Source organism: Emydura macquarii, unplaced genomic scaffold, assembly GCF_026122565.2.
Source record: "Emydura macquarii macquarii isolate MOO-44397 ecotype Brisbane River unplaced genomic scaffold, CSIRO-AGI_Emac_v2 contig_1253, whole genome shotgun sequence".
Classification (NCBI taxonomy): domain Eukaryota; kingdom Metazoa; phylum Chordata; order Testudines; family Chelidae; genus Emydura; species Emydura macquarii.
In genome coordinates, this window is record NW_027131390.1 from 78369271 (window position 1) to 78384830 (window position 15560).

The window sequence follows — 15560 nt, forward strand, 5'->3', positions numbered from 1 at the left end:
AGACAACTTGGTTTTTTGGGGAGGCTGGGGGGTGTTTGAACTTGTGTGAGGATTTTCTATATCCCTGAAGTGACGGGATGAAGCAGAGACAGATCTGCTGGAGAGATTCCTTCTGCCTAATTCTCATGCAGCTGTAAATGGAGAAGGAGAGGGAGGTGTTGGGAGAAGATAAAAGGCATCCACTGGTATCCCCTTTGTGGCATGACTCTCTCGTAACAGGTATAAACCTGAAATATAGTATTTTGGTAAGTTAATTTCCTGGAGTAAGGGACACTTCTCTGGTCAAAATTTTGAAAGCCACTAGGGTAAATACTGATTTGATTCTTTTGCTTCAAAGTGGATAAAAAGGAGGAGAAAACAGAAATTTTGGAATGTGGGGTAAAAAGTGTGGAAGATAAAGCAGTGTTACCAGGCAGACGTGGACAGCTATAAAGTACCAACAGGATATTAATTAAAAGCAATATATTGTTGTACCCAAAAATAGACACTTGACAATGTTCCTAAAAATCATCTCTGGTTGCTTAGCTTTAATGAAGGAATGGAGTGGCATAACAACAGCGAAACTTTACAGTTCTCACTGGAAATTTGACCCACTCTTGCTGACAGTAAGTTGGGTTTGTTTTTGTTTGTTTGTTTTTGGTTTAGGGTTTTTTTTTTTTAATTCCATTCAAATTTATATCTACCTATAGGCTCATCTGGGCTCTTTGGCCAAAATAGTCTAGATCAGATTCTGATCTCAGCTACACTGGTGTAATCTAAAGTAACAACTTTGAAATCAGTGGAGTTCTTCCAGATTTAAATCAGCGTGAACAAGAAATCAGTGGAGCTATACCAAGTTACATCAGTGTAACTGAGATAAGATTCTGGACTCTTGTACTATTGTTTTATTCAATAGGCGATAAAGACAGTAAATTTGGAAATATGTAAGCACAACTTTACTTCTCTTGAGGAAAAGATAATAGGCCAAATTCAAGCCTAGCATCCATCGACCTCAGTAGGAGTTGTACCCATTTACTAACTTCAACACCATAGCACTGAATTTCTTCTCCAGGTATTTTACTATTTCAGAGCAACACTGATTTGAAGAAGAATATTTCTGTAAGTGAAGTGAGTTTTCCAGTTTGGGAATTGATGGAGGGGGTTTGTTCACACCTAAACTCTCAATTAACATAAATAATTTTTACAATTATGGTTGCATTCACTGTTTCCTGATGACTCACTTGAGGGATTTAAAAGAAAACCAACTACTACAATGAGGGAGCCTATTGGACTCTAGTGAGGAATTAGTTCATAACCCATCTCCCTAAATTTTTACTGGAGAATTGTGATTTGCTTTTCTGTTTCTTTTTCTTCATTTGTTGGGGTGCAGTAAAATTCTATCTATGGCTTTGTGAAATTGTGTTAGTTTAGTGAATACAGATTATATTTTAACTCTTGTTTGGATACTACAAATAAGTAGCATGTAATAGTTAGCACTTCTTCAACTTCACCCCCTGAACCTTCTACACATACTCTTTCTTAAGTTGCTTTTTTATATAATAATAATAATGAACCATATGGGCTTTGAGAGTTCCTCAGTTCTTTTCCCTTTTCTCAGATGTGGTTGGAGATCTGCATTTTTTCCTTTGATTTGTATCTGTTTATTGGGGGGTTAGGAGGGTGAGAGGGTTAATTTTAATATTTTAATATTTAATATTTTAATATTTTAAAATTAATATTTTCTCTTCTCCCAGTTAGTCTTTGTTAATATGAATATATTAATTATAACATAAATGCATACATAATTAAAAATAATTCCAGTCTGCCTGGGATACCATGTGTGAGGATTCAGGTGGTGTGTGTCTGAGTCTGAGGTAATAAAACACACCATCCAGAAGGGCACTTACAGCATATACATGATTCAAAAGCATAGATTGAGCAGATGGGATCATATTATGGACATGCTTCATTTTTCCACCAGTGTATAAGATGGCAGGTCTGATTTTCAAATGGTTATGTTGGCTTTAAAATCCCTGGCCATTTCTGAGACCTCAGTCATGTTCATGGGTATCTGACTCTAACATTCTCTATCTTTTAGGGGTTTTACCATCATTCCATAAGTTGTCAGCCTGATCTAATCTTTACTGTGGTGACCCCTAAGGTGTGAAACTTGCTCCTCCCAGACATAAACCACAGGGCAACCCGGCACATCTAAAAACTCTGCTCTGCTGCTTCAGAGTTGTTTTCTGTTTTAATCAGGAGTGTTCTCACTTTCTCTCTTGAGTATTTTAATTAATTTTGATTGGTCTATTTCATGACACTGCTAACTGTATTGTACTTTATGCTCCATGGACAGGGTTTGTTTTTCCGGCAACCCTACTACTAAATAGGTGTCAAGAAACTAAAGAGGTGGCAATAATCATGGAAGAGGAGGTTCCCTATTCTGGGCTGGGATCTGTACCTGGTCTGTTTTGGCAGAGACAGGAAGGAATCCAGCTGAAGCCTTATTTAGCCAGATGATGATGGGTGGCACAAAAGGGATACAGAACTACCTGAATCCTCCATTTCTTCTCTAGGCATGTTTGGATTAAATCTCAGTACATTGATTCTTACTTGGAGATGTCCTTCCTCTTATGAAACACCACCTGAAACCATCTTCATCTCCCAGTTAGGGTTTATGTTCAGAAGGAAGCAGCTGTAGAAGTCCATAGAATGCTACCACAGATGGTGCACCTTTAGTCTTTGTCACATATAGTGCACATCTTCTGTTCAATATTCTATTATTTCAGTAGCTTCCAAGAGAAGAATATGTATGAGAGACATATCACCTATTAAAACATGGTAAAAATATAACTATAGTAAAAACAAAATCGCTAAACCAGAAAGAACAATTTTTCAAATTGATCAAGCAGGAATCCAACTGGGAATGAGAGATACGGAAAGACTTACCTTGTTGGCGGGCTTAAACATTCTTGGTTCCTTTTTGTTGTTACTTTCCTGACTGACATGACAATGAGGGACTATTCATTGTTCTTTATTGATGGTAACCGAGTCACAAAAGAAGGCTATTTCCTAGTATATCTCAGTTGTATGTAGCTGTTATATCTGATCATCTGAATTTGCTGAGCATTTATTCCATCAAAATGAATACTGTACACTGTCATTTGCAGTAGGTGATTAGCAATTATAAATAGCTGATTTCATAGTTATACTAATTGTTACTATGCCATTGTTCATATACAGATATAATGGTGGGATACACAATGATGCATCTGATAAGCAGCTCTAAAGAAAGCCAAGAGATTATATTGAATTATAAATCTTATATTATACGAATGATTTAAATGTGATATAAAGATTCCTGGTACTGCATTCAGTTGATGAAAGCAGTTATATAAAATGTTGGGCTCTAGCTATTTTCATGAACCCATATTTTTACACAAATATCAAACACATGTATCTCATTTACAGGCTACTTTTAAAGGATGGATGGACATTATGTATGCAGCTGTTGATTCAAGAGCTGTAAGTACAGTATATGTTGTAAAGTTTTCTTTTCCTTACATAGACTCTGAGGGCTAAGTTATAATACTTATGTATATAGATATAGATGGATAGATAGATATAACAAAAATGAGTGAGTGAACATGGCAAAAATTCTGCTAAAAATGAATTATTGTGAAATGATAGCAAAACTCCCATTGATTTCAATAGGAGCAGAGTAAAAATATATGAACTTAAAAAATAAGAGTGCTAAGGTACTGTCCCAAGCAGAAGTATTTTGGATATTTGTGGCCTGGGTTGCTGCTTTTTCAATGAATTGTTGACATGGAATGTTAGTGCTGATTTTTTTGCAAAATTTTTTTTGTAGGTACTGGACCAACCTAAATATGAAGACAACCTATACATGTATCTTTATTTTGTCATCTTTATCATTTTTGGGTCTTTTTTCACCCTGAACTTGTTTATTGGTGTCATCATTGATAACTTCAATCAGCAAAAAAAGAAGATAAGTATTAAAGCATTTCATCTCTGTCCTAAAGACAATATAAGACATTGCTTTTTTTGAAGTCATAAAAATGTAGAATGATTGGCCCAAGCATCTATTCTAATTGAAACAACTGAAAGGCATTATTACAGAAAGGCTTACCCAGATTCAGTATGCTATAGCTTCATAGTAGTCCAGGTGATGAGTGGGATACATTCTTCCCTCCTCCCCCCAGTTTTTTAGTGACCTGTGGATATTCCCTTCAATGTAACTAGAGGACTAATGCATTCTCTCCTGGCCACTTCCTACAAACTCTTTAGGTGTTTGCACCATTGATTCTAGGCCACTCTATGCAAGCACTTGTTATTTTCTCCAGTTTTTTTTTCTTTTTAGATGAAAATTCTGGTCCTTCTCAATTGGAAGGTGATTATTTTAAAAGAGTAAAGACAATCTTTCTGGCTAGTTTGAGCTATCCATTATTAAAAAACATTATGTTACTTCTTTGTGGAATCACTGCATACTCCCAATAATGGCATTCGTGGCACCAGTACCTCAGTGATCCTGACCCTTATGGAAAGCCAGGAGTGTTGGGGCAGACCCAAGGACCACCTTTTAGCAATGAACACTTGGGGCTAGATTCATAGAAGAACATAGGCACCTACCTGCCACTTTAGGTGCATAAATCCCAGGACCAGACCTCACTGGGATTCACAAAACTTGCTCAACTGCCACCAGACTTGTAGGCACCTCAACTTTCTTGGTGCCTAGATTTTTGCAGTAAAACTTCTCTAGGCCCCTATGTTGCTACATCTGAGCATGTGCACTGCAGCTCCATGCCAGGTGTCCAGACGCCTAAGCCCCAGAACAATGCACGAACTGGGAGAAGATAGGCATTCCTCCACCTAACTTGCCTGCAGGGCCCGATCAGAGCTCACCTACCAGATTAGGACCCTATAGGGGAGCTTACACAAAATGTGGGGGGGGGGACCTCCCTCATAACTTCTGGCCCAGTGGTTCAGGTGATCTGGGATACGTGAGACCCAGCTTTCAAGTCCCCGCCACCACGCACAGGATTGGCAGAAGATATTTGAACTGTGCTCTGCTATAGACCATTGGGCTATGGGATACTCTGATGTGGGGCTTCCTCATTCTCTCCTGTTCAAGCTGTCCCACTGTGGATACATAATCCTTAAAAGTCATTTGGAGCAGATAGAGTGGATCCTGATTTTTCTGCCTTCCTGGTGAGTGCTCTAGCCTTCAGGCTATGGCATCATTCTCATGCACCCTATCTTTCTCTGGCCTAATGATTATTTAGCCAAAGTAGAGTAGCTTCAACAGGAAAAACTGTGGGAGGCCCCTGCATCAGAATATTTCTTATCTCAAGAGTTAGAGCACTCATCTGAGAAATAAAAGATCTCAGTTCAAATCCCTTCTCCCCCTCAGGTGGAGGGGGGGGCCTTGAACTGAGGGTCTCCTACATCATAGTTGAGTACCCTCACCACTGGGATAAATATGAGGGACATTCTCCTCTCCCAGCTTCTTGCTCGAACAGCATAGGTGCCTAACACCAAGCGCAGGTTTGCAGCTGAAAATCCCAAGCAGAGGGAGGCACCTCCTTGTAGCCCAGACTTAGGCACTTATCTCCAAGAGAGGGGCATGGCATAGCACACACCCCCTCAGCCTGGCATCTCCCACTGGCTATTTTCGGTGAGGAGCCACGCAACAAGGCTGCCTTTTGTGAATTCCATTTTGAGGTGCCTATCTGTGCCCACCCATTATGCAGGGAATCTAGGTGCTGAACTCATGCTTTGTGAATTCCAGTGATTTTTCTAGGCACCTAAAAGTTAAGCATGGCAACACTCAGCATCACCCCACCTAAGTTCCTTTGTGAATCTTGTCTTTGGTGCCTGAGACCATTATTAGGAAGGTGTGAGCTGCACCTGCTCAGTTCCTTTCTGACCATGGTCTGTTATGGACATGAGGAATCTCATTGCTGTGCCAGGTCTACCTGATTGTCAGATATCCTTCTTATAGTTTTAGGACTTGTCTACGTGAACAGTTAGCGTGCAGGAAGCTGGGGTGCAAATCTAAAACACACTAGCATGCCATGTCTGTGTGGACCCTCACAGAAAGTTCCCAAGTGTGTACTGGAGTACATCAAAACACACTAGGGAACTTTTAATGCATGGTAGCAGGGTCCACCTGGACCCTAAGTGCATGGCATGTTAGTGTGCTATAGATTTACACTTCAGCTTATGGCACAGTAACTGTTTGTCCAGATCAGCCTTAGTATCCATTATTATTAGCTAGCTAAATATTACCAAATCATTCCCTTTTCAGTTAAAATTTTAATATTTCGTTTTACCTCAGAGCATTCCCACACTTTGCTTGGGTCAGTGCCGACAATTTCAGACCCAAAGAAGAGTTTCAAGAAGTGTGTCTGAAGTTCAGGGATATTCCTGAAATATGATGCATGCACATGCTCCCTCTTTTGTCTGAAGGAAACTCACCTCCCGAGAGATGTAAAGTGTGATATGTTTACATTCCTCAAGCCCTTTGAGTAAGGCAGTTAGAGAGAGCAGTGGATTCTGGCTGGCAAACATGGAGGGCTCACAATGGCTGACTTCAACTCCCAGTCTTTCTACCACTAACTTCCTGAGGTCAGTCTTAACTCTGCCTAATAAGGACTCCATTATGGTGCCTAAATAGAGGCCAGACAGAACATAGGAGTTAAAAGAGGGCACTTCAGTGCTGAAGGCAGTAAGACCACAACCTTCAGCTCCAGTCAGTCTCTTCCAGGTCTAAAAAATTACAGAAAATCACCTTTCTCAAGGCCCTCAAAGACCTTGTTTCCTAAGTCAGCAAATCATTTTCACTCCAGTACTGATATCTGAAAGATACTGGCGAATTCTGGTGCTGATACCTTGATTCTGTCTACATCCTGGGGGCTGTTGTCATTTCAGGAATGCCCTAAGAAATGCCTTCATTGCACAGAACTGACTTTTTGAGTTCATGTCAGATGCCAGCTTTTTTCTCTGTAGCTCCCCTGACACACAGAGAGAAGAGGAAGTATGTTGAAAAAGATTCCCCAGTATTAAGGGAAAAGCACCATAGAAAAAGAGCAGTAGTAGTATTTATTTTGTAAGAACACCCATTGAGCACTGACTCCTCTGGAGTCTCCTGATCTCCAACTTCACCCTCTCCTCACTGGTGCCAAAGACACCACCAGCATCTCCTGCTGATATATTCTTTGCCTTACCAATGCTGTTTCCATGGGCTCCGTTCCTAGATGTCTTCTCCTCTTCCAAGGAATCTACAAAAGAGGCAAGCTTGGTTCATTCAGTTACCCTGTCCCAGTTACTCTGACCAGCTAATTCCTCCTCCCGTTTTGGGATTTGTATGCCCAAAGATCACTTCTCCCCCTTCAAAGGACATCAGACAGAAGGCCTACAATCACGGAAACTACATAGAGAAGGAAGAGAACTCAGTCATGTGGAAGGAGACCCAGGAAAGAGGAGACCTGCTGAAGGCAGGATGGAGAAAACCACGGGGAGTAGGATAGGTTCCTTTGGGCAGCCAGAGTGTAAGAAGCATGGAGATCTCTGAGGGAAGAGCCTATAATCCCTGTGGAGAGGAGGCAGTGGGAAACCTGCTGGGAAGAAGCAGCAGAGAGGAATTCTGCGGGCCCAGGTGTAAGGGCAAAGAGTGCAAAACTTCAGTGTAGCCCAAGAGGGGCAGAAGAAATTGGTTTGGATATTTATTTGGATTTACAGTTGGACTTTTGTTATCCATAAGGGGACTGAACTTAGGAGGTGACCTGACTGAAGGGCTGGGTCATGGAAGGTCCAGACAGAGACAAAGCCAAAGAAGTGGTCAATAGGGGGTGTTAGACATGAAGTCCTGTGCAACACCATGCTCTGCTGCCACGGGGAACTGTGGGAGTGAGTGCAACCACTTACAAGCACCCAAAGAACAGATCTGGGAGGCAAAGGTTCTGTTTGGGAGACACCCTTCCTGTTATTCCCCTTTCCCCCCCAGTTTTGATCAGTATGTTAGGATCAAAGAACCAACTCTAACATGTTCCCCACTTCCAGCCTGGGAGGACATAACAGTGAACAAATGGGACCTAGATGTAATAGAACTCAAGCTGGTCAGGAAATTTTTGGCTAAATGTATTTTCATCAAGAAGGTTTCTCAGTTCCAGGATTAAATTTCTGGTTAGAGAGAAACCCACCCCAGGTTCATGCCTCTGCATCTTCCACATCCCAGAGGAGTGCCCTAATCACCAGGCTACAGAGTCAGTTTCCCACTGTCTCTTGCCCAGTGAATATTTAATTATTTATACAAGTGGAATGGCTCCAACTGGAAAGATTGAGGGAGGTCCACTTCAAAATAGCCTATAGCATGATGCCTATGGCATGATGCCTATGGCAGTCATTGGGGGTGTAGTAGATATAGATTCAAGTCCCTGCTCTAAATCAGGTAGAAATGGAGATCTGAAAGGTGGCTAGCTGGAGCTCAGTACATATATTCACTCAACATTACTAGATTTGGCTTCACAGTTTGATGCCAGGTTTGGCAGAGCTGCTTTTCTCTGTTTTACTTGAGAATTCCTTGGCCCATTAGTCATCTGAAAGACAGTGCTTACCAGCTTCCAGCGAGTGGAAATATGCACCTGAAGAAGAAAGAGAGATTACTTACCAGTAGCTGTAATTCTTTGAGGGATGCCTCTGAATATTCAAACTCCCTGCCCACCTTCCCTTCTTCTTCATAGTTCCCTATTCATCTTGGACTGTGAGCTGATGTGGTTGAGGGTCGCACCTCTCTTATATAACCTTGAGCCTTGAACACTGGGGACGCAGTGGCAAAGTTTTCCAGAAGGTTCTGGATCACTATGGTGCAGGTACATTGAATCCCATGATTGTGAATATGCCAAGGCATTTCTCAAAGAACTACAGTTTCTAGCGAGTCTCCTCTCTTTACCTATAATTGCATGTGTCAGAGTCCTTCTCTTCCTTCATCCTACAGTAGAAACATCCAGATCTGTAAGTATTATTGTTTTTAAAAGATAATAATAAGACTGAAATGTTGGATAAAGTGTTAGGGAAGTAGGGTGCAGGTAAAAGTAAAAGTGACAAAAACAGTGGTAAGTAATTGTCTCTTGCCCTTTCTCCCTTCCTTCTCAAACAATAGAAATCTCCAGAACTGCGTGAGAATATTGTAAACAGTAAATAAAATACATTAAATGACTGCTTATAAAGAAAAATCCCCATTGTTTGAAAAAATCAGGCCCACATCAGAATGTGTCACAGAGGAGGGAGGACTGGCCCAGTCAGCAACATTACAAATGCCCACAGCCATTGCTTTCACTCTTTGTGCCCCAAAAGTGGCTAAACTTCTTGTTCAATGTGCCTTAACCATGAAAGAGGTTGGGCATTTTACCCATTCATTTGTGTGGAAGTGCTTGGATTTGATAATCTGTTTAATATTGACAGGATGTTGGTGCCTAGTCTATGATACACTGGGACCCAAAACTAAAACCTCATGAGCTCATGGTTAATTAGACCCTGTTACTTGATGCTTTTAATGCATGTCCGTATTTAACTCTGCAAAGAGCCAATGAAAATAATGATAATAATGTCTCCTTTAATCTCCTAGTGAGGGTGTATTTATAACGTCTCCACAATACAATATAAGATTATAACAGACACTTATTTTCCTTTTAATCCTTTTCCTCTTTTGAATGTGAATAAAGATTATGCATGTAAATATGATTATAACCAGTTTTGATTTCATTTCCTTACTTTGGAGGTCAAGACATCTTTATGACAGAAGAACAGAAGAAATACTACAATGCAATGAAAAAGCTGGGATCCAAGAAACCGCAAAAACCTATACCTAGGCCAGGGGTAAGAATGATTACTTTAATCTGTCCAGACTAAAAGGTCAATTTAAAAGAAAAAGAAATATTAGCTTGTAAACAGTTTATTTAGAGTTCACAATTTGTATTAAGACTAGATATTTGATCTATAAGAAGCTCACTTACAAGTTGTCATTAAGCAGTAGACATAATCAAGAGAGGAAAAATTAAACACATTAAGGAATGAAAATACCTTTTTCCCCTGCTACCATCTTCTTGCTTGCTTGCTTGCCTGCTTTCTTGTATGTGTAAGGAGGCCAAGATACTGGAATCAGAATTACATGCCCCTTTGCTGTTAAAAAAAAAAAAAAATCATTGCCATACTGTCTGCTTTCATTGTAGCAATAGTAAGAAGCAAAATCTGTCAGTATACTCAGCAGTAAAGAACATGTATACATTAAGGCTGGGATTTTCAAAGGAGCCTAAGGGATTTGGATGCCCAAATCCTATTAAAATTCAATTGGAGTTGGTTGCCTAAGTCTTTTAGGATCCTTTTAAAATTCTAACGTATTTTAACAAGTTATAGGTGGAGCTTGTGGAAATACCTATAGTTAAAGTTACATAACACTTCCCAATGTAATTCCCTAATTCCAATTGCTTATAATTTTGCCAAACATTTATCATTTGCGTTAATATTTCTCATGCTTGCTACCTATATCAGGATGAATTTTTCTAGAAATTGTAAGCAAAAATGGTCCATGCTATTTTCCAGAATTTTTTTTTTGGGGGGGGGGAACAAGATTCCAATATTAAATAAATTATCCAATAACTTTTTTAAGAACTCTAATATTAGAAAGAATGTTAAGCTTGCAAAGTCAACCACTCAAAAATTAAGAAATGCCAAACTCAAAGCTGCCAGAATCATGCAACTTTAATTCCTCTCCCTTTGTGCATATGCATTAGGTACATTCTTTAATTACTTGATCACATACTATTTTTTTCTACCTGCTTCATTCAGTGCACGGAATGGACAATGAATGAGACAGATGGTTACAGAAAGTGAAAGGGTGTTTAAGGTAGTAAATTGGAACCTAATAGAGCTGAATTCTTTACTAGCTCTGCTTCAAACTTCCTGTGTGATGCTGGACAAGACCATCACAATTTATACATGCAAGAGGGCTGGATGAAGCGCTAATATTTGTATTATTAATTTGACACGACTGCCTTTTTACTGAAGTTCTATCCACTGTATTAAGAGATTTTCCTACCTTCTTCCAGTATAAAATAGAATAGAAAAATAATTGTACAGTGTGCATTGGATGTTTATCTTTTCTTTTTTCCCCCAGAACAAATTCCAAGGCATGGTATTTGATTTTGTTACAAAACAAGTATTTGATATTGGCATCATGATTCTTATCTGCCTTAACATGGTCACCATGATGGTAGAAACAGATGATCAGAGTGATGAGATGCAAACTATTTTACAGCGGATTAACCTGGTGTTTATTGTCCTTTTCACTGGAGAATGTGTTCTGAAACTGATTTCACTCCGTTATTACTACTTCACCATCGGCTGGAACATTTTTGATTTTGTGGTTGTCATTCTCTCCATAGTAGGTAAGAATTATTTATTAAAGAGAGGTTAAAATGAGTGGAAGATGAAAATTTACTTAAGGTGCTTCACATTTGGATTTTGCTATTACAAAGCTTACAATTGTTTTCATTTCCCCTAACTTTATTTAGATAAATTATCAAAATTCTTATATTAACTTATCACCATAGTTTCTGACTGTTAGGAATAATTGATAGGAACTTTTATTGCCATTCTCAGTGTCAGAAATTAAACATTATCTACTCTTAAACTATCAGATATGTTTTACGTAAGATCTATTCAATTAAAGTAGAACCTATACAGTACATTTACTTCACATATGAAATTTTAGCAATCATATAAAACATAAGACTGTATTATTTGGAAGTCTTTGCAATCCTCCATCATTCTGATACTGTAATAGAGAAAGATTAAATTGCTGTAAAATATTTTCCCCTTATTTACTAACTATTTTGTTTTTACAGGTATGTTTCTAGCAAAGGTGATTGAAAAATATTTTGTGTCCCCCACCTTGTTCAGAGTTATCCGACTCGCCAGAATAGGTCGGATCCTGCGTCTTATTAAGGGTGCTAAAGGAATCCGCACTCTGCTTTTTGCTTTGATGATGTCTCTTCCTGCTTTGTTTAACATTGGTCTTCTGCTTTTCCTGGTCATGTTTATCTATGCTATATTTGGAATGTCCAACTTTGCCTATGTTAAGAGGGAAGCTGGGATTGATGACATGTTCAACTTTGAAACTTTTGGCAACAGCATGATCTGCCTTTTTCAAATTACCACATCAGCTGGTTGGGATGGTTTGTTAGCACCAATTCTTAACAGTGGAGAACCAGACTGTGATCCTAATAAACCTCATCCAGGAAGCTCTGTTAAAGGAGACTGTGGTAACCCTTCAGTTGGGATTTTCTTTTTTGTCAGCTATATTATCATATCATTTCTAGTTGTAGTAAACATGTATATTGCTGTTATTTTGGAGAACTTCAGTGTTGCTACAGAAGAAAGTGCTGAGCCCTTGAGCGAGGATGACTTTGAGATGTTCTATGAGGTTTGGGAAAAGTATGATCCAGATGCAACCCAGTTCATGGAATTTGAGAAACTGTCTGATTTTGCAGCTGCACTTGATCCTCCTCTTCATTTACCAAAACCAAACAAAGTTCAGCTTATTGCAATGGATCTGCCCATGGTAAGTGGTGACAGAATTCACTGCCTTGACATCTTGTTTGCTTTTACAAAGCGTGTTTTGGGGGAAAGTGGAGAGATGGATGCACTTCGAATACAAATGGAAGATCGGTTTATGGCATCTAATCCTTCAAAAGCCTCCTATGAACCAATTACAACCACATTAAAACGAAAACAAGAAGAGGCATCTGCTCTCATTATTCAGCGCGCTTTCAGACGTTACCTTTTAAAACGAACAGTAAAACAGGCTTCATTTATATACAACAAAAATAAAACCCAAGGAGGGGTTGGTCAACGTATCAAAGATGAAATTCTTATTGACAAGTTAAATGAAAATTCATTTACAGAGAAAACAGATATGACCAGCTCAACAGCAGTTTGTCCACCTTCCTATGATCGTGTAACAAAACCAGTCAAAGAAAAATATGAAAAAGAAGACAAAGATGTCAGAAAGAAGGAAAAGTAAATTGCAAGCAAACAATGCTGTTTGTGTGAAAAATTGTTTACAGCCTGTGAAGGTGATGGGTTTATGTACACAGGACTCCTGTAGGAGGAGATCTATGCCAAACTGACAGTTTTTACAAATATATTATATACATAAGGTCAGTGCCTATAACAAGACAGTGACCCCTCATCAATAAACTGTGACTGTAATATGGGGAAACATCCTTGACGGGAGGTTACTATTTTCACTACCAGCTGACACTGCTGAAGAAGAGAGGAAAAAATGGCTACTCAGACTGTAGGGACCAGTTAAAGGGGTGCAAACCAATAAATTTGTGTGTTTAGCATAAAACAGTACAGTAACTGTATCCACTGTTTGCATTTCAACTGCCATATTTGTCATATTTTTACAAAATCTGTGTTGGTGGATTCATCTTTTTTTTAATCATATGTTTATTATATGTGACTATTTTTGTAAATGGGGTTTATGTTGGGGAAGGGTGTTAAGTACAGTATTACTTTACAGGTATGAGGACAAGGTGTTCTATAATATGACTCTCTAATATACACACAAATTATCTGCATGAAGGCATGCTGCACTTATAAATCATGCATGAAAATACATTGTCACAGAGAACAACAGATTTTTAACTACTCAGTGTTTCTGGGAGGGAGTAATAAATTCTGAGGTGCTTAATTAATGTATTCATGTTGTGTCACATCACACAAGTCTTTATATGCCTGTAAAGTTCTCTATAATCCACAAGAACAGAACAGATGGAATATTTTTATACAGACCATTGAATTTCAACCTTCAAAAGTGCAAACTTCATTGTAAGGTCTGGAGTCAAAGGCTTTGTCTTTGTCAAATGGTTTGCTGTATAAAAATATTAAAAGAATCTGCCCTAGAAAACAGAATTGACCAAAAAGAACCCTTTATAAAATTGTTCTGCTTTATCCTGCAGTTTTGTTTGGCCATCTTCAGCTCTCAGTAAGATTGATATTGTATATGTTAATGAAAAGGCCTCTGTTATGTAAATAGTAATTTTACCCAGTGGTGCATGTTTGAGCAAACAAATAATGACATGAGCACATTTACTGCATCAAATATGTACCACAATAAATGTTGTGTGCAAGCTTTCAACAGGTAAAATTATGTATTCTCTACCATTATAGATAGTTTGGATGCTATCAATGCATGTTTATACTGCCTATGCTGCTGTTCTTTCAACTCTTCAGAATTCTTAATTATGGGAAGCCATACATCAGAGGTAAAGAGAAACAAATCGTTCAACAAGACCTCATTCCTTCATATCATTAAGCAATAGTTTGCACCTAATTTAAGAGCTTTTTTGTTTTAAATTTTTAAATTTTAAGTGAAAAAATATGGTGTATAGCCAAACTGTACAGATGTGTTGCAAACTGCTAAACCTGTTGAAAATAATGTGGTTAGAATTTTATAAGCAAATATAAATATTGTAAAAAAAAAACAAAAAACCATTTTATTTTATTTTTCAGCATTATGTACATAAAATAAGAAATGAATTTTATCTTGAGGTTGATGACACAGCCCTTTTTGTTACTTTCTGATCATAGCACTTTTTCTGGGAAGAACTTCAAAAAAAATAAGAAATGAAGAAGAGAATAGGTAGATGTAGGTTTCCACTTTTTTATTATATTTGAAAACATTTCCATTTGAAATAATTTGATTGTGCTTGATTTCAAAAGGCTATATTTTTTGCTGTTGGAAAAGGATGCAAAGTTTTGTTTGAATTTCTAGCAGTGCCTGAATCAGAATTTTAAATATATATACTTTTTCATTCACAGAATCCTTGATCTTTTCCAGTGTTTATTTACATATATTCTTTTATTCTTTTTGTTTCATGCTGCATATTAATAATAATTCTAATAATCTCGGTCCACAATATTTTTTTCACAAAAACAAAACAACAAAATTGTGTAATCAAACACATCAGGACATTTTATGTTTCTTACACAGAAAAACTACATATAGACTTCTTTTATTAAAATTATTGACTTAGACTGTATTAGTGAACTGCATGCAGGAAGATGCTACTATTACCCTAACTGATGCTAAACAACATTACTAATGCGCCAAAATAATAAAGATTACATTTTTTATTGTATTTCCTTCATTGTCTGTGTTTATTAATTAAAATTAATATAAGATTAAAGGTATTATGCTATAATGCATAAGAATCTGATCCTGCATACCATTACAACCAGGCCTATTGCTTACTATCAGTCAAAAATCTATTGCTGGTACTGGGCTCTGCCCATAAGTGGTACTGCTACTGATATTGTTCAAAGGATCTTGTAATAAAATAGAGTAAAAAAAAAATACGAAAGGGATATAATATTTGGTGTGAGGAAACAGCTGTAATGTGAATAGGAATTTGATTAAGATGACAAAGTTTATTATTTACATAATACCCCACATCTTTTATAATTTTGCAGCTATTTTTTTTCTTTCAAAAGGC

At 38.0% G+C, this 15560-nt stretch overlaps 1 protein-coding gene across 12 annotated transcripts in view; it reads left to right on the top strand.

Annotated features, from left to right (window-relative positions):
- LOC137153690 (sodium channel protein type 1 subunit alpha) overlaps nt 1-15185 on the top strand; it is a 124004-nt gene extending 108819 nt beyond the window's left edge. For all 12 annotated transcript variants that reach the window (XM_067549318.1, XM_067549314.1, XM_067549311.1 and 9 more), the window contains 5 exons: nt 3451-3504; nt 3851-3988; nt 9772-9876; nt 11174-11444; nt 11904-15185. In XM_067549318.1, the coding sequence (XP_067405419.1) occupies nt 3451-3504; nt 3851-3988; nt 9772-9876; nt 11174-11444; nt 11904-13081 (1746 nt within the window). In that variant the 3' untranslated portion in view covers nt 13082-15185. The remainder of the gene's footprint in view (nt 1-3450; nt 3505-3850; nt 3989-9771; nt 9877-11173; nt 11445-11903) is intronic.
- Nucleotides 15186-15560: the final 375 nt, after the last annotated feature.